Here is a 23,899-nt window from a genome sequence, read left to right as displayed (position 1 = left end):
AAGCCTACCTGCTGCTGGATCGCGCGATGGCAGCCCCAAAAGGGGTTTTTGAATTTACGTCTGTCTCCGGTCGTGCCCGCGGCCGGCTCAGCCTCCGCACGGACCGCAGCCGGCCAGGCGCCCGTCCGCTCCCTTCTCCTACAATCTGAGGTACCTGGGAGCTCTTTTCCCAGAGCAGAATGGGCACGAAAACTGGGTGGGCTTGCTGGCTTCTTGGGGGTTGGGGGAGAGGAGAAGGAGGTCTTTGCTCCTCTCGCTACACCAGGAAGAGGAACTTCTCCCCTTATTGGTCATCTTTAAAAAAAATTGTATAAAATTACCTTCAGGCTATGTGTATAAGGTGTATGTATATGAAACTTAAATGAGTTTCATATTTAGATTTGGGTCCCATCCCCAGTGTATTAGTCTGTTTCTGTTGCTTATAACCAAATACATGGGTATTTTATAAAGAAAACTAAATTTATTGCTTACAGTTTCTGAGGCTGGGAATCCAAAGTCCATCTGGTGGTGGTGACAGTGACCCAGGGTTCTCACATTGCGAGCTGGTGGAAGCAGAGAGAGCGGAGAAGGAGAGAGAGACTCTCTTTTCTTCTTTTAAAGCCCTCAGAACCACACCCCTAACAACCATTTTTAATCCAATCACTATGGAATGGTCCTACTATCTAATCACCTCTTCAAGGCTCCACCTTTCAATTATCATAGTAGGATTTCCCACCTTCTCAACAGTCACAGTGAGGGCCAAGTTTCTAATACATAAAACTTGGGGGATACAATTCAAGCTTCAGTGAGTTTTGGGGACATAATTCAATCCAGTATACCCAAGATAGCTCATTATGTACATGCAAATATTCCAAAACCTGAAAAAAATTTCAAATCTGAAACGTTCTAGTCACAAGCAATTTGGATAAGGGATACTCAACCTGTAGAAACTTTTATTCAGTTGGAGAGTACCAAGAAAGAATCAGGTTGAAAATTTAAGTTTGAAATGCCTATTAAGTATCTTAAATATCTGGCATTAGATACTAAATTGTAGTCCAAAGTGATTGTAATAGATTCCACTCTGACTAGCTTTATATGATTGATTTGGATGAGCTCCAGATTTGGGTGTCTCCCAGCTAGAGACAGCATGTCAAACTACCATTCTGATAAGATTCATTGACAATCAATGCACTAAAGGAACCTATTAAAAAAAGACTTAATTCTTATGCATAAAATCAATTAACTTGTGAAGTAAATTCTGTAAGTTAAGTCTACTAAATTTATATTGTTATATTTTGAGTTTTCTTTAATTGGGATTCACCCGTTTTGTTTTTAATTTCAGATGCTGGGTCTGGTATGGAAGACGTGGAATTAAGCTGGGAAGATTATCTAGAAGAGACAGGGTCCACAGCAGTTCCCTACGGGTCTTTTAAACATGTAAGCAATAACTGTATTTGCTTTCCTGGTTATGTCTCTTCCCTTTGAATCACTGTACCGTCATTAGAGAATTTAGAATTATTTTAAGTTGGGGCACTTGAAAGAATTTAAGTACTTTCTCCTTTTCCTTCATCCTGCCACCCTCATTAAGAAAACTCAACATATTTTTAAATCCTTTTTGTTTTTGTATATTTTTTGCCACTCAATTCAAGACTTATCTTTTTGACCATTCACGAATATTCCTTTATTTTTGTCAGAAGACCTTCTTAGTATTGGTTTGTTCCTTGAAAGTAATTTCAGTAATGTTATTTGCTTTCCTTCATATTGAGCAGAAATATAAACATGTCATACATTAGGTCATATTGGTGGCCCAGTTTTATGCCCCAACAGCCCAGTTTAATGCCTTATCAATGGACAACATACTTGTCCTATGTAACAACTTTAAAATTAAGAAAATACCCCAAAGTTTATTAACAATTTCTATCTAGATCTAGTTTTTAACCTGTTCACCCTAAACTTCCTCTTAAAACACATGAAATTGTTGATTCTAAAACTACTTATTTCATATTTTTCTTAGTCTGCTTGGGCTGCCATAACAAAATTCTGTAGATTTGATGCCTTAAACAACAGAAATTTATTTTCTTAAAGTTCTGGAGGCTGAAATTCCAAGATCAGGGTATGTGGTCAGTTTTTGGTGAGAACTTTCTTCCTGGCTGCTGCTTTTTGCTGTGTCTTCATATGGCGGAGGGAGAGAGAGCATGCACACCCTCTGGTGTCTCTTCTTATAAGGACACTAATTAGGTTGAACCAGCGATCCACCCTTATTACCTCATTTAACTTTAATTACCTCTGCTATGGTCTGAATGTTTGTGTCCCCCAGAAATTCATATGTTGAAACCTAATCCCCACTGTGATGGAATGAAGAGGTGAGGTCTTTTGGGAGGTGATTTGGGTTTAGTTCCCTTACAGAAGAGTCCTGAGGGAGCTTGTTCATCCCTTCTGCCATGTGAAGACACAGCACGAAAGCACCATCTTTGAAGCAGAGAGCAAGCCCTAACCAGACACTGAATCTGCTTATACCTTGATCTTGGACTTCCCAGCCTCTAGAATTGAGAGCAACAAATTTCTGTTGTTTATAAACTACCCAGTCTAAGGTATTTGTTTGTTTGTTTGTTTGTTTTTATAAGATCACCGATAAGGGGATCTTAACCCTTGACTTGGTGTTGTCAGCACCACGCTCTCCCAAGTGAGCTAACCAGCCATCCCTATATAGGGATCTGAACCCGTGGCCTTGGTGTTATTAGCACCACCTTCTCTCAAGTGAGCCACGGGCCAGCCCAGTCTAAGGTATTTTGATATAGCAGCCCAAACAGACTAAGACAATTTCTAGAAAGGGCCTCTCTCTCCAAATACAGTCACACTGGGGGTAAGGATTTAAACATATGAATTTTGTCGTGGCACAGCTCAGTTCATAACAGTGTTCAATAGGGCATAGTTTATTCGTTCTAGGCTTTGTGAAGAAAATAATGCTCACTCAGTATCGTCTATGATTTTGTGAAGTTGGGCCATATTCTTTTAGCTGTTGTCATTATAAGCTGAAGAGCCCTGCTCTTTTTACTATGTCCTCATGTGAAAACTCAGTCATATTAATTGCCCTTTCAATTATTTCATTTATGTGAAATAAACAAATTAGTTTATCTATATCTCTCAAGTTAAAGTGATAGGAATAGTATATTTCAGTAAAGAATTTATTTTATATTGCATTGGTTAATCGTTTGTAATTGTTCTCAGTGTCCTTTTTTTTTTTTTTTTTAACATGGAAAGCCTGTTAGTGGTTATGCAATACCTTTGAATTCTTGTTTTTTATGTTATCCCTACTCTGATATGTATTTGTCCAAGCTTATTATACTAATGTTCAAATGGAGGACAAATTCCCTTACCCAAGTTCTGGTTTTAAAAATGTCCTTTTAAAGAAACAGATTTCCTCTTTGAATGACAAAGCAACAAAGAGAATAAAAAACAAGTGCATACTCTTTCATTGTCAAACGTAGGAAATATTTGTAAACTTGAATCTTAGTGTGTGGTGAAGAGCTGCCAGATACAGTGAAAATCAAGCCTGGGTGTGGGAAGATTCTGAGATGAGATGCCTGTGGCTGGCAGATCACAGGCAAAGCTAGTAGAACTCATAGCTCTAGATCAATGGAGATGGATGTGCAGGCCTCTGGCAAGAGTTTTACAGGATCCAGTTTGAAACACAGGAAGGAGGGGAAACAGGGCTGAAGAAGGAATTAGAGATTAATCGGGGGGAAGGGTCTGAAAGAGTGAAAAAGCCTTCCTCATGGTGCATTCTGGTGGAAGGAACAGCACCCACTATGGGGAAGGCACTAAGTTCTACCTGGATTTGCTAGAACAAAAGCTTTACACTATTAAGGGAAGGAATACAAGCCCTATTAACCCCAAGGCAAAGTGAAGACCAGTTGCAGCCTGGGGAATAGAACAGAAGAAAAAGAAAGCCCCCTGTCCCTGGGAGAGGGTCACAAATACACGCTGGATCATTAATGATCCCCTAGAGCTGAGGTAGAAGTAAGATCACTGGGAACTTATCCAAGAGCCAGGGACACAGAACCTAAGACTGAGGCTGATCCTCAGAGAATGCCCCTTCCCACTTGCCCCCACCACCCAAATAGAAAATGTTGGGTAGCAGTAGTCCATTGTGGGGGAGAGGCAAGTGCATGGAGAGAGAGGTGCAGTCATAAAGAGAAGACATAAATCTGAGAGTGGAGCAGCAGACTGAGGGGAAAAAAAACCCTCTGGCAAATAAGCCTACACCCCAAATACTAGATAATGCTAGAGGAATTTGAAGTCTCTTGTATACTGTGAATAACTATAGCAGTAATGAAACCCAAATCCACCTCCACTCCTAGGTAGATTGACTTAACCTTCTCCCTTGAACTAAAGCCCTAAGAAAAGGAAGAAAAATGCTCATTTCCAGGCATAAATACTATTTGCCTCAGTCTTAATTGTTTTGTACATGATGTCTGACTTTCAACCAAAAAGTATAGAGCCCATAAAGAAGCAAAAGAAAAACAGCAAACTGTCAAAAGAGAAAGCAGTCAACAGAACCAGACTCATATGACTCAAATGTTGGAACTATCAGAGAGGTAATTTTAAATAACTATGATTAATATGTTAAAGGCTATATCAGAATAGATGGAGAGCGTGCATGAATAGAAAAGCAATTTCAACAGAGATGGAAGTTATTACAAAGAATGAAATGGAAATAATAGAAATGAAAAACATGGTAACAGTGTTGATGAATGCCTTTGACACACTCATCAGTAGACTTGACACAGCTGAGGAAAGGATCAGTGAACTTGAAGATAGATCAATAGAAATTGCCCATCTTGAAACACAAAGAGAAAAAAAGAGTGGGAAAAAACAAGACCAGAACACCTAATAGCTGTGGGATAATATCAAAAAGTGAAAAGAATGTATAGTTGGAATCTCAGAAGGAAAAAGGAGAGTGAAGAAGAGATATTTGAAGAGATAATAGACAATTTCTAAAGGAAAAAAGAGATACCATACCACAGATCCAAGAAGTGCAGAGAACGCAAATAAGGATAAATATTAAACAAACAAAATCCACTCAGACACACCCTATTCAAACTACTGAAAACCAAAGAGAAAGAGAAAATTTTGAAGGCAACTAGGGAAAAAAAGATACATTGCATACAGAGAAACAAAGATAAGAATTATAGCAAAATTCCTTTTAGACACTATGCAGCCCAGAAGATAGTAGAATAAGGTCTTTAAGATGTGGAAGGAAAAAATCTGGATTCTATACCCAGAAAAAAATTTCATCCAAAAGTGAAGGAGAAATAAAGACTTTTTTTCAGGAAAACAAAAATTTAGAGAATTCATTACCAGAGACCTGCACTACAAAAAATATTAAAGGAAGTTCTTAAGATGGAAGGAATTTGATATCAGACAAAAACTTGGATCTACACAAAGAAATAAAGAATGATGGAAATGGCATAAATGTAAGTAGATGTAAAGTTCATTTCAATATCTCTAAAAGATAAGTTTGAAGCAATAATAGAAATGGATTGTGTGTTTATAGCCTATGTAATTACAATAATACAAAAGATGGTAGGGAGGATTTGGGAGGATATGATTATAAGACCTTTATATAACATGTAAAATATTATTTGTAAGTAGACTATAGTTAATTAAAGATGCATACTGAACACCTTTCAGCAATCACTAAATTATTATTATTATTATTTTTAAAGAAAATGTAATTTTATTTTTTACATTCTAGGATGTTGTGGAAGAGTTGATAGGGAGGGGGAAGGGGAAAGGGGTAGGAAATGTGATGGAAAAAGGAGGAAGGAGAAGGGGCAGGATTGAGGCCTGTGACACTACCCTCATTCCCACAGGGGAGACCAGGGGGCTTCCAGCTGTGGCTTGGTCATTGCCAGGGTGCGTGCAGATATCAGGGGGGTGTGGCAAAAGCCCTCACCACCCACCATCCCAGCTTGGGAACCCAGGGCCCTTCTTGCTGTGGCTTAGTGGTCGTCGCAGGGCTGGTTGCACGTGGCAAGGGGGCATGACTGAGGAGCAACCACTAAATTAAAAAAAGAAAATTTGTGGTAAAATATATATAAAATTTACCATTTTAATCACTGTGGCATTAAATACGTTCACAGTATTTTACAACCATCAGCAGAACTTTTTTCATCATCTCAAACGGAAACTCTGTACACATTGAACAGTTACTTCCCATTTCCTCCTCTCCCCAGTCCCTGGTAACCTCTATTCTACTTTTTGTGTACCTCACATAAGTGGAATCATACAATATTTGTCCTTTTTGCCTGCCTTATTTCACTTAGCAAAATGCTGTTAGCATATCATTACTTATTTAAAAAGATTTTTTTAGTGGTTGCCCTGGAGTTTGCAGTATACACTTATAAAGAATCCAAGTCCTGTTTTAAGTAACTGTTTCACTTCACAGGTAGTTCAAGTACCTTTTACCAAAGTATTCCCAGTTCCTTGCTCATGTCCCTTGTAACATTGCTGTTATTCATTCATTCATAAGCTGTAATCACTGAATACTTTGTTGCTATTATTATTTTGAACAAACTGTTATCTGTTAGTTCAATTAAGAATGAAGAAAATTAAGGATTTTATTTTACCTTCTCTTATTTCTTCTCTAATTCTCTTCTTTTCTTTATGTAGATTCAAGTTTCTGACCTATGTAATTTTCCTTCTTTCTAATGAATTTCTTTTAATATTTCTTGCAAGACAGGTGTACTAGTGACAAAATCCCTTAACTTTTTGTTTGTCTGAGGAAGTATTTCTCCTCTTTTTAAGGATGATTTTGTTTGATACAGAATTCTGAGTTGGTGGCTTTTTGCTTTCATTGGTTCGAATGTTTCACTCCACTCTCTTCTTGCTTGCATGGTTTCTGAGGAAGGAAAAAAAAGGAAGGAAGAGCATTAGAGAAGGCATAAAAGAAGGTAAAATAAAGTCTAATTTTTCTTATTCTTAATTGAGTTAACAGATAACAGTTTGTTCAAAATTATAACAGCAACAATGTATTTGATTATGTATGCTTATGTATAAATATATGCTTATGTTTTCTTATGCATAAGCAAAATGAGTGACAGCAATGATACAATGGACAAAAGGAAGGAATTAGAATTATTTTGTTATTGTAAGGTACTTATACTACCCATGGAGTGGTATAGTGTTATTTCAAAATGGATTTGGGTTAGTTTAAATGTATATTGCAAAATCTAAGGCAACCACTAAAAAAGGTTTTTTAAAAAAAGTATAACTGATATGCTAAGAAAGAAGACAAAAATGGAATCATATAAAATGCCATTTAAAACACCAAAAGCAGAAAAAGAGAAGACAAAAATAGGAATAAAGAACAAGGCAACAAATAATAACATATGCAATAGATATTAATCCAACTGTATCAATAATCACTTTGAATGTCAGTGGTCTAAATGCATCATTTAAAAGACAGAGATTGTCAGAGTGGATCAAAAAACAAGACCCTTGGGCCGAGCCCGTGGCACACTCAGGAGAGTGCGGCACTGGGAGCGCAGTGACGCTCCTGCCGCGGGTTCGGATCCTATATAGGAATGGCCGGTGCACTCACTGGCTGAGTACCGGTCATGAAAAAGACAAAAACAACAACAACAACAACAAAAAAAACCCAAGACCCTTATATGTTGTCTATATATAGACAACATATACAAAACTATATGTTTTCTATAAGAAAACCACTTTAAATATGAAGACACATATAGATCAAAAGTAAATGGATGGAGAAAGATATACCATGCTAACACTAACCAGAAGAAAGTGGGGATAGCTATATTCATTTCAGAAAGAGTTGACTTCAGAGCAAGGAAATTTATCGGGATAAATAGAACGTTACATAATGATAAAGGGGTCGGTTCTCCAAGAAGACATAACAATCCTTAACAAGTGTGCACCTAACAACAGAGAGTCAGTATAAGGGAGGCAGAAACTTACAGAACTGCAAAGAGAAAAAGATGAATTCAATATTTATAGTTGGAGAATTCAACACCCTTCAATCAGAAATGGACAGATCCAGCAGGCAGAAAATCAATAAGGACATAGTTGAGTTCAACAACACCATCAATCAACTGGATGTAATGGACATCTATAGACTACTTCATCCAATAGCCAAATGCACATTCTTCTCAATTACCCATGGAATATTCACAAAGATAGAATGCACTGTGGGCCGTAAATCACACCTTAAATTTAAAAGAATGGGAATCACAGGGTTGGCTCTCAGAATATAGTGGAATTAAGCTATAAATCAGTAACAGAAAGACAGTTGAGAAATCCCCAAACACTTGGGGATTAAACAACATACTTCTAAATAACATGTGGGCCAAAGAAAAAATCTCAAGAGAAATATAGAAATATTTTGAATTAAATGAACTAGATGAAAATTCAGTAATGTCAAAAACATCGATTATCTAGGATCAAATGTAACAAAAATTTGCAAGGAAACTCCATTATTGATGTAGGTTAAAGAACTATAAAAGTGAAGGATACCTTGTTCATATAATAAAAGAGTCACTGTTGTAAAGATGTCATTTCTTCCTAAATAGGTCTGTAGATTTACTGCAACCCAAATCAAATTAAAAAAAAAAAAAAAAAGTCTAGCTAGAAATTGACAAGCCGATTCTTAAGTACATGTGGATATATAAAGGATCAAGGATACCCAGGCACACCTTAAGAATAAGACAAAATAAGATGACTTGCTATACTAGATATTAAATATAATTAAGAAAGTGTAGTGCTGCTGTAAGGAAAGAGATAAGAAAAAGATCCACTTTTGTAGGACCGCTTGATTTATAACAACAGTGGCAATTTACTGTGGTTAAGAAAGGTGCAGGTTTAATTGGATATGCATATTGAAACAAATGAAACATGATCCCTAGATCTATGCAAGAGATTAATTCCAGGTGGATATTCTAAATATGAAAAGCTTCTAGGAAATAATATAGTATATCATTTTATGACCTCTAGGGGTAGGAAAAGATTTCTTTAAAAATATAGAACACTAACTTTAGAGGGAAAATATTGATAAATTAGACTACATTAAAATTAAGAACTTCTGTTTATCAAAAGACACCATCATGAAAATGAGAAGATATTAACAATGCAATACAGTGTCAAAAAACTGATATTCAAAATGTAGACTGAACTTAAAAAATGGGCAAAGAACTTAGCCATTTCCCAAAAGAAGAAATCAAAATGACTACAAATGTAAAGGTTCTCAACTTCATTAATAAGCAGTGCAAATTAAAATCACAATAAAATGCATGACATACCTTTTAAAATGGTTAAAAATGAAAAAGACTAAAATACAAAAATGTCGGTTAGAATGAAACAAAAGGAATTCTCGTACAGTATTAGGAGAGTAAATTGGTGCAACTACTTTGGAAAATTTTGTTTGTATCTGTTATAGAAATTCATGTATGTAGACACCAAAAGACATAAAAAATGTTTATGGCATCACTATTTGTAGCCTCTCAAAACAATGAACTGCCCAAATACTGATTACTAGTAGTACTAGAATGGATAAATTGTGGCAGATTTGTATAGGGGAATTGTGTAGAACAGTGGAAAGAAGTAAACTGCTGTTACATGGAACAGCATGAATGAATCTCATGAGCAAGGCTTGGCAAGAGAAGCCCCACGCAGAAAAACATTGATACTGCATAATTTCATTAAGATAGTGTCAAAACATAGGTGATATTGAACTGTAGTGTTCAGGATATTGGTTGCCTTTCAGGAGTAGAACAGGGTAGTGACTAGAAGCAGGGACAATTTTTACAGAGAATGTGTGACTGTCCTTCTCTGGTTCTCTCCAGGATTCCACTCTCATTTTCCAGTGGTTGTGATTGCCACATTGCATTTATTTTTCATGTCTCCATAGTCTCCTCTAGTGTCTGACAGTTCTGCATTCTTTCTTTGTCTTTCATGGACCTGACACTTTTGAAGAGCATATATTACATGTCAGTTATTTTATGGAACATTCCTCAATTTGGATTTGTTTTTTTTCCTCATGACTAGATTGAGTTTTTGCAGATTTGTCAGTAATGTCATAGTAATGAGAAACCTGGTTTTTACCCACAATATATTTATTTACTTAGTATAAGTATATTATTTACTTAGTATAACTATATACATAAAGTATATACATAAGTATATACATAAATCTTAGTATATACATAAAGTAGTTTCAGAATTGCTAATGCATTCCTTTGTGACCATATAATTTTTCATCTACATTAGAATATTTGAGAGAGAAAGAAGGGCATTATTAATTATTATTTAAGGATAATGGTAGGAACATAGACCATTTTAGGGAAACGGAAATATGGTACACTTTATACTAATTTATTATCATTACAGCTTATTTTTGTCCTTTCCCTTTTCTAGCTTCATAGATTTTCTGTTGAGTGATCTAAAAATCACTCTTGAAAACAATGTGTTGAAGGCTGTTAAAATGGTGAATATCTAGTAATTTATATACTTAATAGGAAGCATTTTCTGTAATCATAATAAACTGCTTTGGTAAAAATATTTTTTCTTCAATGTCAGGTGGAACAGAGCAGCACTGCCATTTCTCTGTTTTGTTTAGATCACTCCTATGAGTTAGAATTGGAGTTTCTCAGGTTTCCCTTGAGAAAATTTTATTGAATTTGTTGCTCCAGAATTGTAAGTCTTAAGAAAAGAATGATGATCAAAGAAATACTCGCTTAAGATACTTGTCTGGTGCTTAATAACATTTCCTTATTCAGGTGGACACGCGTTTACAAAATGGATTTGCTCCTGGGATGAAACTGGAGGTGGCTGTGAGAACAGATCCTGAAACCTACTGGGTTGCCACCATCATTACCACCTGTGAGCAGTTGCTCCTCCTCCGCTATGATGGCTATGGGGAAGACCGGAGAGCAGACTTCTGGTGTGACATTAGGAAGGCTGATCTCTACCCCATTGGGTGGTGTGAGCAGAATAAGAAGACCCTTGAAGCCCCGGAAGGTAATAGGATACTTTCTATCAAGAATGATATAGAAAGTCTGGTATTTTCTTAAATCTGCGGTCTTACAACATAAGGTTTTATTGTAAGAAAATTTGGATTGTCCACAGTCTTGAGGTTTTCAGTCTCCAAGCACAGGTTTACCCAACTTTAGGTTAGCATTTTGCATGAAAATATTTATAAGGAAAATAATGCACATTTTCCCGTCTTTTAAAATTACTTTCTGTGCTCCCCAATGCCTCAGGTTTTTATGATGTTCATAGGGAGCCTCAGTTGCTTATCATCCTTTAAGACTGTGAGGCTCTCTGAGTTTTAGACTTGGTCTGGTTGTTTTTAAGTATATTAGGCCAGATTGATGTGCTGTTCATTCTCTTTCTGTTTTTATTGTCCTCTCTCCTTTTTACCCCAAGTAATCTGGGAACTATGAACTCTTAAAACAAACCAACTGAAGCTCTATCCCAGGAAGGAGCCCTACTTGGAGTAGAATTCAAATTAAGCAGTAGAGATACAATAAAAACAAAGAGAAGAATGAGATAAAGGTGGGAAAGGGGAAAGAGAGACTGCAGATTTAAGAAAATACTAAACTTTCTATAATTTTCTTTTAACTTCTTATTTTGATATAGCTTCAGATTTACTGAAAAGTTGTAAAAATAGGATAGAAAATTCTTGGAGACTTTTTTGCCAAGTTTCCTCAAATGTTGATGTTTTACCACATTTGCTTTATCCTCTCTCCCCCATCCACATATGCTTTTTAATGAACTATTTGAAAGTCAAAATGTATTTCTGAAAACGAGGCTTTCATGAGCATAGTAAAATATCAAATTCAGGAAATTAACTTTGATACAATACTATTATTTAATCTACAGACCTTATTCAGTTTTTACCAATTGTCCTAATAACATTTTTTTCATGAAAGAAAATCCTGGATCATGTGTTGCATTCAGTTGTCGTGTCTTAAAAGTTGCTTTTAGTCTGGAACAGATGCTCAGGCTTTCTTTGTCTTTCATAACCTTGACACTTTGAAAGGTACAGGCCAATTTTCCCAATAATGTTCGTTATGTCCTGGTCCCAGTAATGTTCCTTATGCCCTATTTCTTTTCCTGGTCAAGGATGCAGTCCAGGATCACACATTGCATTTTGTTGTCATGTGTCTTTAGTTTTCTTAACCTTCCTTTTTCTTGGTCTTGACATTTTTGAGGAGTACAGGCCAGTTATTTGTAGAATCTCTCACAGTTTTGGTTTGTCTGACGTTTCCTTAGATTCAGACAGTGCACTTTTCGTAGGAAAAATGCAGAAGCTGTGTGCTTCCAGTGCATCATATGACGAGATACCTGCTTTTGATTTATTCTATTACTGGTGATACTAATGTCATCAAATGATTATGTTGATATATGCCAGGTTTTTCCATGTACAAGTATTCTTTCACCCTTATTACTCAATTAATATTTTGTGGGAAGATAGTTTGATATTATGAAAATATCCCATCACTCATAACTTTCAGTCACTATTTTTAGCATCCATTGATAAGTTTTATCTAAAATAATTATTATTCTAATGGTTACTGTATTAGTCTTTTTTCTGTTGCTGATAACAGAAGGCCTGAAACTGGGTGATTTATAAAGAAATGAAATTTATTTCTTACAGTTTTGGAGACTGAGAAGACCATGGTCCAGGGGGCATATCTGGTGAGGGCCTTCTTCTGGGTGGGAACTCTCTACAGCATCCTGTAACGACCAGGATATCATATGGCGAGAATGGCATGAGCAAGAGAGTTCACATGCTTACTTGCTATTCTTATAAAGCCATCAGAACCACTCCTTGATAACCAATTAAACTATTAATCCATTACTCCGTGAATGGATTATCCATTCATGAGGGCACAATCTTCATGATCCAGTCATCTCTTAAAAGCCCCACTTTTCACATACAATAATCAGATTTTCTTCTCTCCTAACACTGTTGCAGCGGGGATCAAGTTTCCAACACAAGAACTTTTGGGGGACATGTTAAACCCATAGCAGTTACCAGATGGTGTTTTTCTAATTCGTTCTACGTTTTTTAATTGGCTTTCTCCTACAGAAAGAGCTTTTGCTTTTTCTCCACTTAGGTATGTATATGTGAATGTAGGTACATATGCCAGTGTAGACTCATGATTCTGATTTTATTCAGCGGGTTATAATCTCTTACTATCATTATTTATTTTGATGCTGAAACTGTCCTAGATTTGGTGAGTGGGTTTCCCTTCAAGTTGGCTAATGTGTTCTTTTGATACATTCCTTTCATTCTTTGAGCAGTTTCTTATTTTTTGGCTCAAGAAGTGTTTCCCTGTCTCAGCCCTGAGATCAGCCATTTCCCAAAGAAGTCCTGGTTTCTTGTAGTGGAGAATTGGGTATTTAGAAATGAAGATCTGGGTGTTAGGGTCCTGGGATGTGTGTGGGCTTCTACTTTGTGAAAGTTTTTTACTTTATGAAAAACTGTATAAGAGGGAGCTCTAGAGACAGGAAGCTACCATGCCCACCATCTCATCCTAAACTCTTAGGAAAATGTATATGATTTAAACATGAACAACAGGAAAGGATTTCAGTTGAATCTCATACAAAATTATTAGAATGAAAAAAGTAGAATAAAATCCTTCCAGAGAAACATAAAAGAGACGAACACTGTGTTAGATAAAAACATTTCAAAACAAGCTAAAAGAAGGTAGTGACAATGATAAAGCAGTGGAAAAAAGCAATTTTTATAAATGCAGTTTATAAAAATTCAGAAATGAGACAACTGGAGAAAAGGAAGATTTGAAAACCGAAAAAGTAGAATTTAGGCAAGAACTGGAAATAATATAATATTAAAAATAAAGACTAAGTTAAAATGAACACAGGAATAAATCAACGCTATAGATAATATCTGAAGAGAAACAGAAGGTGAAAAAAAGGGAAAAAAATAAATGATGAAAGAAATAAGGACTTGAGAAAAATTATATAGACAGGTAAAAACGATTTAACGTGTATAAACTAGAAGTCCCTGAAGAAGAAAAGCAAAGCAATGAAACAATAAAATACTATAAATTGTAATTCAAGTAAACTTTACTGAAATAAAAGAGGACTTGAAATTCATACTGAAAGGGCTCACTATTTATGTAGGAAATCAAATGAGAACAGTTGTATCAAAATGTGTTCCAATGAAACTATTGAACTTTAAAGCAAAAAATAAACCCTTGGTTATTTAGGCAGAAATACCAAGTTTCTTGTTAAGGGAGGAAACAAGATTGTTAGCATTATTAACAACAGTGGTTTATAACAAAAGGCAATGAAGTAACATTTAAGAAATTCAATGAAAGAAAATGTGAGACAAAGATTTTATACCTAGCCAAACTGAACTTCAGGTATAAAGGCCATATGCAAACTGTTTTGAATATGTAAGGATTCAAGGAATGTTGTTCCCATGACCCCTTCCTAAGGAATCCATTAGAGAATGAGCTCCAGAAAACCAGTGAATGAAGTAATGTTAGCATAATAACTGGTAGTGAAACATTAAGTATATGTGTAGCTATAGAACTTAGACTAAATGATGGTTCTAAAGCAGACAATATAATATATAATGGCTACATGCTCTGACAATGTAGATATGGTGTCATTATAAAAAATATGGGACAACAATGGAGAGAGAATGTGAATAGTGGTGTAAGCCCACTCATTCATTGCCTTTTTTTTAAAAAACCACCTTTATTGCTATGTAATTTAACTAATTACCTTTTAAGCGTTAACTGGGAGTAAAAGGATATTACCCAAAATGAGAAGCTGAAAGAGAGGAGAAAAAAGAGGTTATAGCTAACTTCAGTATTGTTCATAGAAAAAAAAAACCTGGAAGGAAATAGTCCAAAAAATAGATGTCTAAAAGTGTTACGTAAAGCTATTAGTGTAAAGGTAACCAGTAGAACAAAAATACAAACCGTTCTAAATATCAAAAGATAGGTTTAAAAAAAGAAAGTATTGGTTCATATATAATAGATCACATAGTGAAAACTATACAAACAGACACAAATCTTATTTAATATTTAGTAATATGACAGAATTGAGGCCATATGTATTCATAATATCAATAAATGTCAATGGGCTTACTCATCTATTAAAAGTAAAAAAAAAAATTCAGATTGGCTCACAAAGCAAAACCCATTTTTGTCCTATGTACACGAGACATACGTAAACAGAGAGATTCTGAAAGGGTAAAAATAAAAGGATGGACAAAGATATACAGACAAATGCAAATAGAAAAGAAACCAGGAGTCTCATTTTAGATATCTGACAAAGGTGGAATTCAGATCAGAAAGCATTAGAAAAGACAAAGAAGGTAGTTCATGATAAAAGCTACAATCAAAAACAATAAAATGAGGACTGTCTTCCTATAACCAAGGAGTGGTCTCCAGGAAATATTATTATATGAAGAAAAAAAAAAACTGTATGGAATGGGAGAGGAGGAGGGCATATGAATGTGTGTGTATGCGAACTTATTTTTTTTTTAAATAAAGAATAAATCATTTAGAAAAGTTAACCTGTAGGGAAAGGAGGGAATAGAGTGAAGGGAATAGGGATAGAAGCTAGATTTTCCGAATGTGCCTTATTTTGTAGATTTGACTTTTGAACCATGTAAATATTTTATATAAATATAAAACAAAATTAAATTTTAAAAAAGCAGTTTCTAAAAATACAAAAGGAAAATCTAAGAAACTTAACTGTGTATGGAGCTTGTGGGATAACCACACTGAGAACTATTTCAGTGACTTTAAAATACAGTAATTTGAATACATCCCCAGTGGGGATATACTCTAAAGACAACAACAACAAATGCAACAAAAATCTTAAGCTCTTTTCAGTACAGTAATCATATTGTTGGTGTAGAGTTTATGTTGTTACTTTGAAATAGTTACTTGTGCATTGTGGGATAAAGCAAATTAATAATTAAATGTGTAACTGGAAACTAGAATTTTCAGCTTAATAGAAAGGAAATAGAGTTTAGGTAGGTGAGTGAGGTTAAGTAAAAGCACTGTCTTTCTGAATTTGTATTGGAAGTATCCTGATGTGATTTATCTTAAAAAGAAGAAAAGAAGAAGAAGAAGATGAAGAAATTTCTTCGTTTGAGACACTGAAAAGGCTTAGAGACACTAACCCAGTAGCAGGAGCACCCCCAGTGCCCCAATTATGATCTCTGTTTTTTTTAATGGAATTTAAAATGTTTTTATTTTTCTCTGTCTTTCCCATTCCCACAATCATAAATTTAATTAGGAATTGTAGACTCAGTTTATGGAACCTCACCCTATTTTTCCCCCAAATAAATCTTTAAGAGCTGTGTTGGATTTATATTCAATATTAGTGTTATTTTACTCCCTCTCAATTTTTCAGTAGTTTCAATATTTACTACCAATTCTTTTATATGATAACTTTAAAAAATTTTTTTTATTTTTACATAATTGATTGTACATATCTGTGGGGCACAGAATTGAATATCAATACCTGTGTGCAATATGTGATGCTCAAATCAGGATAATTAGTGTATTCAACAACATACAATGTAATCATTTTTCATGGCCCTTTACCAATTCCTCGCTTACCATCCTCCCCCCACCTCTGATAACCTCAGTTCTTTTCTCTCCTTTTAAAAGTTCAATGTATTATTGTGATTGTCATATCTTTCTTTCTTTATTTTTAAAAATTTATTTATTTTTTGGCTTACACTTATGAGTGAGGACATGCGGCATTCCTCCCTCTGTGCCCAGCCTACCCCACTTAACATGACTTTCTCAAAGTTAATCCATGTTGCTGTGAATGGCAGCATCTCATTCATTTTTATGGCAGAGTAGTATTCCACCATGCAGAAACACCACATTTTCCCTATACAGTTGTCACACAATGGACATCCAGGTTGATTCCAACTCTTGGTTGCTGTAAATAGAGCTGCGATAAACATGGGAGTGCTGATCACTCAACGTGATGATCTCCATTCCTTTGGGTATATATCCAGCGTTTCCACTGAATTGCATGGCAGTTCTATCTGTAGTTGTTTGAAGAACCTCTATACCATTTTCCATAATGGCTGCATCTATCTACAGTCCCATCAACAGTAGGAGGGTTCCCCTTTTCTACATCCTCACCAGCATCTGTTGTTCTTTTTGATAATAGCCAATCTAACTGGGGAGAGATGATATTTTAATGTAGTTTTGATTTGCATTTCCCTAATGCCAAGTGATGCTGATCAACGCTGAGCATTTGTCATGTGTCCATCGGCTACTTGCATATCCTCCCTTGAGAAATGCCCATTCAGCTCCCTTGCCCACTTTCTAATCGGGTTATCTGGGTTTTTTTTACTGTTAAGTTGTTTGAGTTCCCTGCACTCTGGAAATCAGTCCTTTCCAATTATGATCTCTAAATGCCATTTGTCCTGAAACAAATTGAGACTTCTTGGAGAAGTAGCTAGTTCCTGGACTGGCACAGGAGATATCCAAGATGAGCCTGGAACGTCTTGTCATACCAAAAAGCAAAAAAGAAATCAATGATTGTTTACTAATACTAGTCGTGTCAATAGGACTCAGAAGTCAATTTGAAGAGACTCCCTGTGGTTAAAGATGGGATATTGTCAAGAAGGACAATAGCTGCAGTGGCTTGAAACATATCATTTATGTTTTACTCTATGGCTTCGTAGCGAAAATTTTAAACAAAACCCTCATTTATTCACCTTTGGAGGATGTCAGGAAACCAGATGATTATTTTGAAGACTGGTAATGGGGAAACAATAGAGAATCAAGTTTATATCCTGCCTTCTTTTTGTGAACTCTACCTCAGGGTAATCAAATAGTTGATGAAGAGAAGTTTTCCTTTATAGAACTATTTTGGTTAATAAATGAAGAAGGAATAATAGAATATCACCATTTTTAGCCCCTAATGAATCAATGCATCTATGCAGTGACCATTGAAAGTTGCTAATGTCACAAAAGGAGAAACAGACCTTATGTACCTCTTGATAGAAGGATATGACTCCACCTGTGAAGTGTTCTTGTCCCCACCCCCACGCCCCAAAAAGTCAAACCTGAATTTGATCAAGCTTCTGGTTCTAAATACTGATTTATAGAAAATATAGGGGATAGTGGAAAAACAGGTCACCACAGAGAGGCAACCAATGAAACCAAACTCTAAAAAACACTGTATGGGAGAAAGGCTTTCTCCCAAAAAATATATATTCTGCAAGAAAAAGTGAGCAGGGGGAGTGAGAAGGAACCTACAGATTAAAAGAAGTTTAGGATATATATCAGCCATTTGCAGTGTGTATGGCTCTTATTTGGATCCTGATTTGATCAAACAATTTGAAAATATCATTTATGAGACAATTAAATTTGAACATGGGCTGAATATTTGATATTTAGGAATTTTATTTTTAAGGTATGATTTTATTGTGGTTATGTAAAAAGTTATTTTCTTTTAGAAATATATACTGAAATGTATAAGGATGAAATTATATGATATCTAGAATTGTCTTCTAAATAATCCTTGGTTGGGCATGGGTGGAATGTGTGAGGATACAGCCCAGGGGTTGGCAATTTATTTGTAAAGGGCCTTTTGTAAATATTTTAAGCTTTACAAGTCATATGGTCTCTGTCACAGCTGCCCAACTCCACCTTGGTAGTGTGAAGGCAGCCACAGACACTACATAAACAAATGGGCATAGCTGTGCTCCAGTAAAACTTTACAAAAACATACAACAGATTGTAGTTTGCTAACTCCTGGTTTAGATGAAACAGATTGACCATGAGGCGACAGTTCTTGAAGCTAGGGTACATGAGGATTCTTTATACCATTTTCTCTACTATTATGTATGTTTGAAATTTTTCATAAAAAGTAAAGTAGGTACCTTCTGGATAAAATTATAGTAACAGATAGTTGGGCCCCTTCTCTTTGTTTTGTGTACAACTGTCATTAAACTAAACAAAAATTAGCTCTATCTAGAAAGGATTTTTGTTCTTGTGCTGTTTTGTCTTTCAAACTCTCAAAGAAGCAATACATTAGGCTCTCAGGTCTTAAAATGACTAATGTACCTCTAAGCCATTTCCACTGGTTTAGTTTCTCTGTGTTCTGTTTGGTTTAGTGTCTCTGTGTTCTGTGGCTGACATTCTGAGTAAGCAGTCATTTATTTCCTCATCTAGGCCTCAGAGATAAAGTGTCTGATTGGAATGAGTTTCTGCGGCAGACCCTGATGGGAGCATGTAGTCCTCCTGTTCCGCTGCTAGAGGGCGTGAGTATTACTGCATGCCCAATTGGTGTGGAAAACCCATATAATTTTCCGAGGAGTCTTAAAATTGGTTGCTAATTTCCCTCTCTGAAGCAAATAAACATTATTACTAGAGATATAGACATAGGTATTGGGAGGTTTACACTTCACCCTCAGGGGTTGCGAACTGATGGCTTGTTCAGTGCCTAAAAATTTTCTGAATTATGCGGTTTTCCAGATTCTTTTACACAATTGGAAAATGGGGCCTTTTGGGACTTTTACTATGGAACTGAAAAGGGATTGATTCCAATTCATTGTGGGCATTTATAACTCCAACACCAGGTGATTTGAGACCTTTTTTTCTTTTGCTCAAAAGACTCAGGACCTGTCATATTCCTACTTCCTACCTGCTTTTAGTAATCGTTTTAAACTAGTGTGAGTTCGTGAATGAATATAGATATCTTGATTTTGTGAAATGAATTTATTGGTTATGATATTCTAAGTTATATCTTGTCACTTTCTGTCATACTAGCAACATTCTTTGTAGCATCTGTGAAGTGCAATCTATGAAGGTTCCAGTTTCTCTACATTCTTGCCAACACTTGTTATCTTTTTGGTTATAGCTATCCAGTGAGTGCAAAGTGGTGTCTCATTTTGATTTGCATTTCCCTAATGGTTAATGATGCTAAGCATGATTTATGTGCTTATGACCATTTATGTACCTTTTTTGGAGTAATGTCTTTGCCCATTTTTAAATTGAGTTATTTGTCTTTTTATTATTGAGTTGTAAGAGTTCCTTATATATTTTGGAATCAAATACGGATCAAATAGATGATTTGCAAATATTTTTTCCCATTCTGTGGGTTATCTTTTTATCATTTGTGGCATGAAACTTTTTCATATTGATGTAGTCCAACTTATGTTTTTTTTTATTGTTTGTGCTTTTGGTATCGTATCTAAGAAGGCTTTGCTTAACTCTAGGTCAAGAAGATTTATTTCTGTATTTTTTTCTAAGAGTTTTATAGTTTTAGCTTTTACATTTAATTCTGTGATTCATTCACATTCTTTTTAAATCTTGATTGATGAACACTCTGTTTCAGGCTTTTTTATTTTTTATACTCTGACTCATTTTATTATGCTTAGCCACGGCCTGGCACATACTAAATACTCAGTAAAATTTGAGTGAGTTGATAAAATCATTAACAAATGAGTTGATAAAATATCATATTTTGCATTGACCATGATCCTGCCATTCGAACTTTGAGCTGTGAATGTGTTCCTCCACTTGTTCATATGTTTTTTTGTTGTTTTGGGGGAGGTTTTTTTTTTTGGCATATCTGGGTGTGTAAATGTCACAGAGCAGTTCTTACTAGGAAAAAAGTGTAAGGTTGAGTTTTAAGAAATGGTTAAGTGATGACTTTGAAGTGTGAGTATTCCTTTTCCATTCTTTATTGTAATTTTTAAAATATATTTCTGGATGGTGAGAGTTAAACTTTTCCTTTCCATCAGTGTAATCAAAAGGTCTTACTTTGTTCATTAGAACATTGTTACAAAATGAATAAAAAAATCAGAAACAACTGAAATGCCATCAGTAGGTATAATTGGATAAATTATTGTCCAGTTATAATATAGAATTTCACAAAACAGTTCAAAAGACCAGGAAGATTTATTTGTGCTATAATAGAAAGATATCTATGATGTATTAAATTAAGAGCAAATTGAAAAAGTGTACAGGGCTCCCATTTTTCAAAAAATAGGAGAAAGACACAGATAGACTCGCAAAGGTAGATATTGACTTGTGTGTAGAAAAAGAGTATGCCATAGTGTTTATTGTGGTTCTTTTCTTAGAGGTGGGATTAGTAGGGGACTTTGACTTTTGTTATATTTGGTTTTTTCTTTAATGATGATCATATTTGCTTTTATAATCAGAAACAAAGTAATGATATTTTTAAAATTCTTAATAAATGAAACTAAATAATTAGTCCTAGAGACAGAGATCCATTAGAATAATTTTATTGCACTATAGGTAGATTTCCTTTGATAGACATTTTCATATCACTTACAAATAATACTGTAAGAGGCTTGTATGATAGTAGACAATTCAATGTCACTGGTTTTTAAATGGGTAAAAAATATGAAGGCGTGTTTGGGATCATTTAGAACTTGACTTTTTAAAATATTATGTTAAAATATTATGTTAACTTCTCTTATTTAATTATTTTACTTTTTTTAACCTACAGCTCCGTAATGGGAGGAATCCTTTAGATCTCATTGCTCCAGGATCCAGGCTAGAATGTCAAGCTTTCCGGGACTCTTTTAGCACTTGGATTGTTACTGTAATAGAAAACATTGGGGGAAGGCTGAAGCTGCGTTACGAAGGACTTGAAAGTTCTGATAATTTTGAACATTGGTTGTATTACTTGGATCCATTTCTTCATCACGTTGGTTGGGCGGCTCAGCAAGGATATCAGCTTCAGCCCCCATTAGGTGAAGAGTAATAGAACATTTTTCTTTTAATTATTGTATTGTTATGTTATTATTAAAACCTGAGACTGAAAAATTCATTATTCCGCATATTATGAAAGGCTTAGTTAGTTCACATAATAGAGATATGGCAAGAGAATTTATATGGTGGTGTTAAATTAAGTGCCTATTTTTCTTTTGGTTTTATTTCTTTTAGAATTTGCCTCACATATTGATATACCTCATAGACTTCTGCCCCAATCCAAAATAAGAAAATTCTCTAGGTGGGATTGAGATAGTTATATAACAAAATGGATTCATAGCAAATTGTTGATTAAAAGAAATTCTGATAATATCAAAACTGGAGTTATTGTTTCAATCAATTTGCATTTATTATTTGTGCCCCAATTTGAATGTTGTGTTATATTATTTTATGGACTATAGCAATCCTTATTATTTTACCATAGGTATTTTCACAAAATTTAACTGTCCAGGCCCTTAACAGAACAGAGTACTGAGGTTAAGGTACAAGTTCTTTGAACGAAAATGGGTATAAGTGAGTTTAAACCCTTTCCTATTCCCAGTCAAAAGTGACTTTTTTTGTTTATGTGAATGCTTTCAGAATAGTTAAAAAGTGTGTAGGTTTTCTCATCATCTAAAGCATACTGTCTTATTTTACTAAAGCCATCAGGCATCTGAAAAATGAAGCTGAATGGCAAGAGATTTTGGCCAAAGTGAAAGAGGAGGAGGAAGAGCCATTACCATCTTATTTATTTAAGGTAAAAACAAAAACGTGATAGATAGGGGAGGTGAAAACTGTAAAATAACCCCAGTGGTTAGTAAGAATGCCATGGCCTCTGAAGGAGGGAGGAGATGTTAAGGCTGGAATGGTGATCACCCTTATTTCCTTCTAATAGTTGTCTAGGTTTTCTCCCCAAGTACTCTTAAAGCAGTTTGAATCTTTTCTTTGCTATTCTTAACTACGTAGCCCTAACTTATTATAAAATAAATTTGATTTTTCCTCTGGATGTCCTTTGTGTTCTGACTGTGGAGAGTAGGAATATTTCCTTTGTTTTTTTTCCAGAATAGTTTTTTCTGGGGAAGAAAATTATAGGATTTACCAAGAGCTGGACAGTTCCATTATTTTAATTAATTAGAGTAGTATTCAGCTACATATGAATATAGAATTAATACAAAAATACCCTGTATTTATTCCCTTTTGGTGTTTGCATTTTAGGACAAACAAGTAATTGGCACTCATACATTCTCTGTAAATATGAAATTGGAAGCTCTGGACCCTGGGTCTCCTTTTGGGATCTCTCCTGCTACAGTTGTTAAGGTAAAATGGGGACAGCTCTCTTAGTAAGAATCCCTGTCAGGGTGATAGGTTTAGGAAATTGGTACTGTTTTGATCTCTTTGCTCTATTCATCCAACCCATTCTTCCTCTTAAGCTGTGAGGCTTGAATTACTTCTGTGCACATTTTGAATTTATATTGTCCAGTTCTTTGTGGCTTATTCCTTTTTCAGAGCTTGGTAGCCATAGCCAACCAAAGCAGACTAGGGCCTGGGCACTAAAGTAGTGGGGCACACGTTCTTTGGGGCAGGTAACTAGAAGAGATTTAACTGGTAAGTAGGCCATGACATCTGTAAAGTATGGAGGCAGGTAGTGTCATCAGTGTCCAGCCAGGTGCAGGGCTTTTTAGAATGAGTAGGTGTGTGGGAACAGGCAGTTAGTGTCACAAGATCTGGCAGTAGGATGGCTGCAGTCATTTTTTCCAGATTCAGACTTTGATCTTTTGGAAGGCGGACAAAAGTAAGGTTCTTGTTAGGAATAACCATAAGAATAGCTTGTCAAGGCCCAGTTACTTAGTACTACAACTGAAGCAGAAGGGAGAGGATTTCAGTTTAGGACTAGAGCAAAAGCCCTTTTACTGAAAGTAGAACCCAAAGTGGAGTGTGATTAGAGGAATAGTCACTTGGGTGCTGAATTGTCTGACCTGTTAAGATTTAAATTTTCATTGTGTTGGATGAAGATTATTCTCAGATCAGGGAGAGATTCTGAACCTGCAGGTGGGGCCAGGAAGGCCCTATCTGGAGTCTGAGGGGATGTGGAATGGTAAAGAGCCAAAGGGGGCTCATAAAGTCTTCTCTTTGGCATTTGAAACTGG

The 23,899-nt window shown here is 35.4% G+C and overlaps 1 protein-coding gene across 5 annotated transcripts in view; it reads left to right on the top strand.

Annotated features, from left to right (window-relative positions):
* Positions 1–23,899, top strand: part of SFMBT1 (Scm like with four mbt domains 1) — a 142,849-nt gene that overhangs the window by 95,211 nt on the left and 23,739 nt on the right. For 4 of the 5 annotated variants that reach the window (XM_063114064.1, XM_063114065.1, XM_063114067.1 and 1 more), the window contains 6 exons: positions 1,322–1,416; positions 10,779–11,019; positions 19,203–19,291; positions 21,508–21,754; positions 22,415–22,509; positions 22,968–23,069. In XM_063114064.1, the coding sequence (XP_062970134.1) occupies positions 1,322–1,416; positions 10,779–11,019; positions 19,203–19,291; positions 21,508–21,754; positions 22,415–22,509; positions 22,968–23,069 (869 nt within the window). Of the gene's footprint in view, positions 1–1,321; positions 1,417–6,911; positions 6,936–10,778; positions 11,020–19,202; positions 19,292–21,507; positions 21,755–22,414; positions 22,510–22,967; positions 23,070–23,899 lie in introns of those variants that run through there. The other variant, XM_063114068.1, reaches the window with a different exon arrangement.

Source organism: Cynocephalus volans, chromosome 11 (assembly GCF_027409185.1).
Source record: "Cynocephalus volans isolate mCynVol1 chromosome 11, mCynVol1.pri, whole genome shotgun sequence".
NCBI lineage: Eukaryota > Metazoa > Chordata > Mammalia > Dermoptera > Cynocephalidae > Cynocephalus > Cynocephalus volans.
The sequence above is the reverse complement of the archived record's forward strand: the minus strand, read 5'-3'. Positions and strand labels throughout refer to the sequence as shown.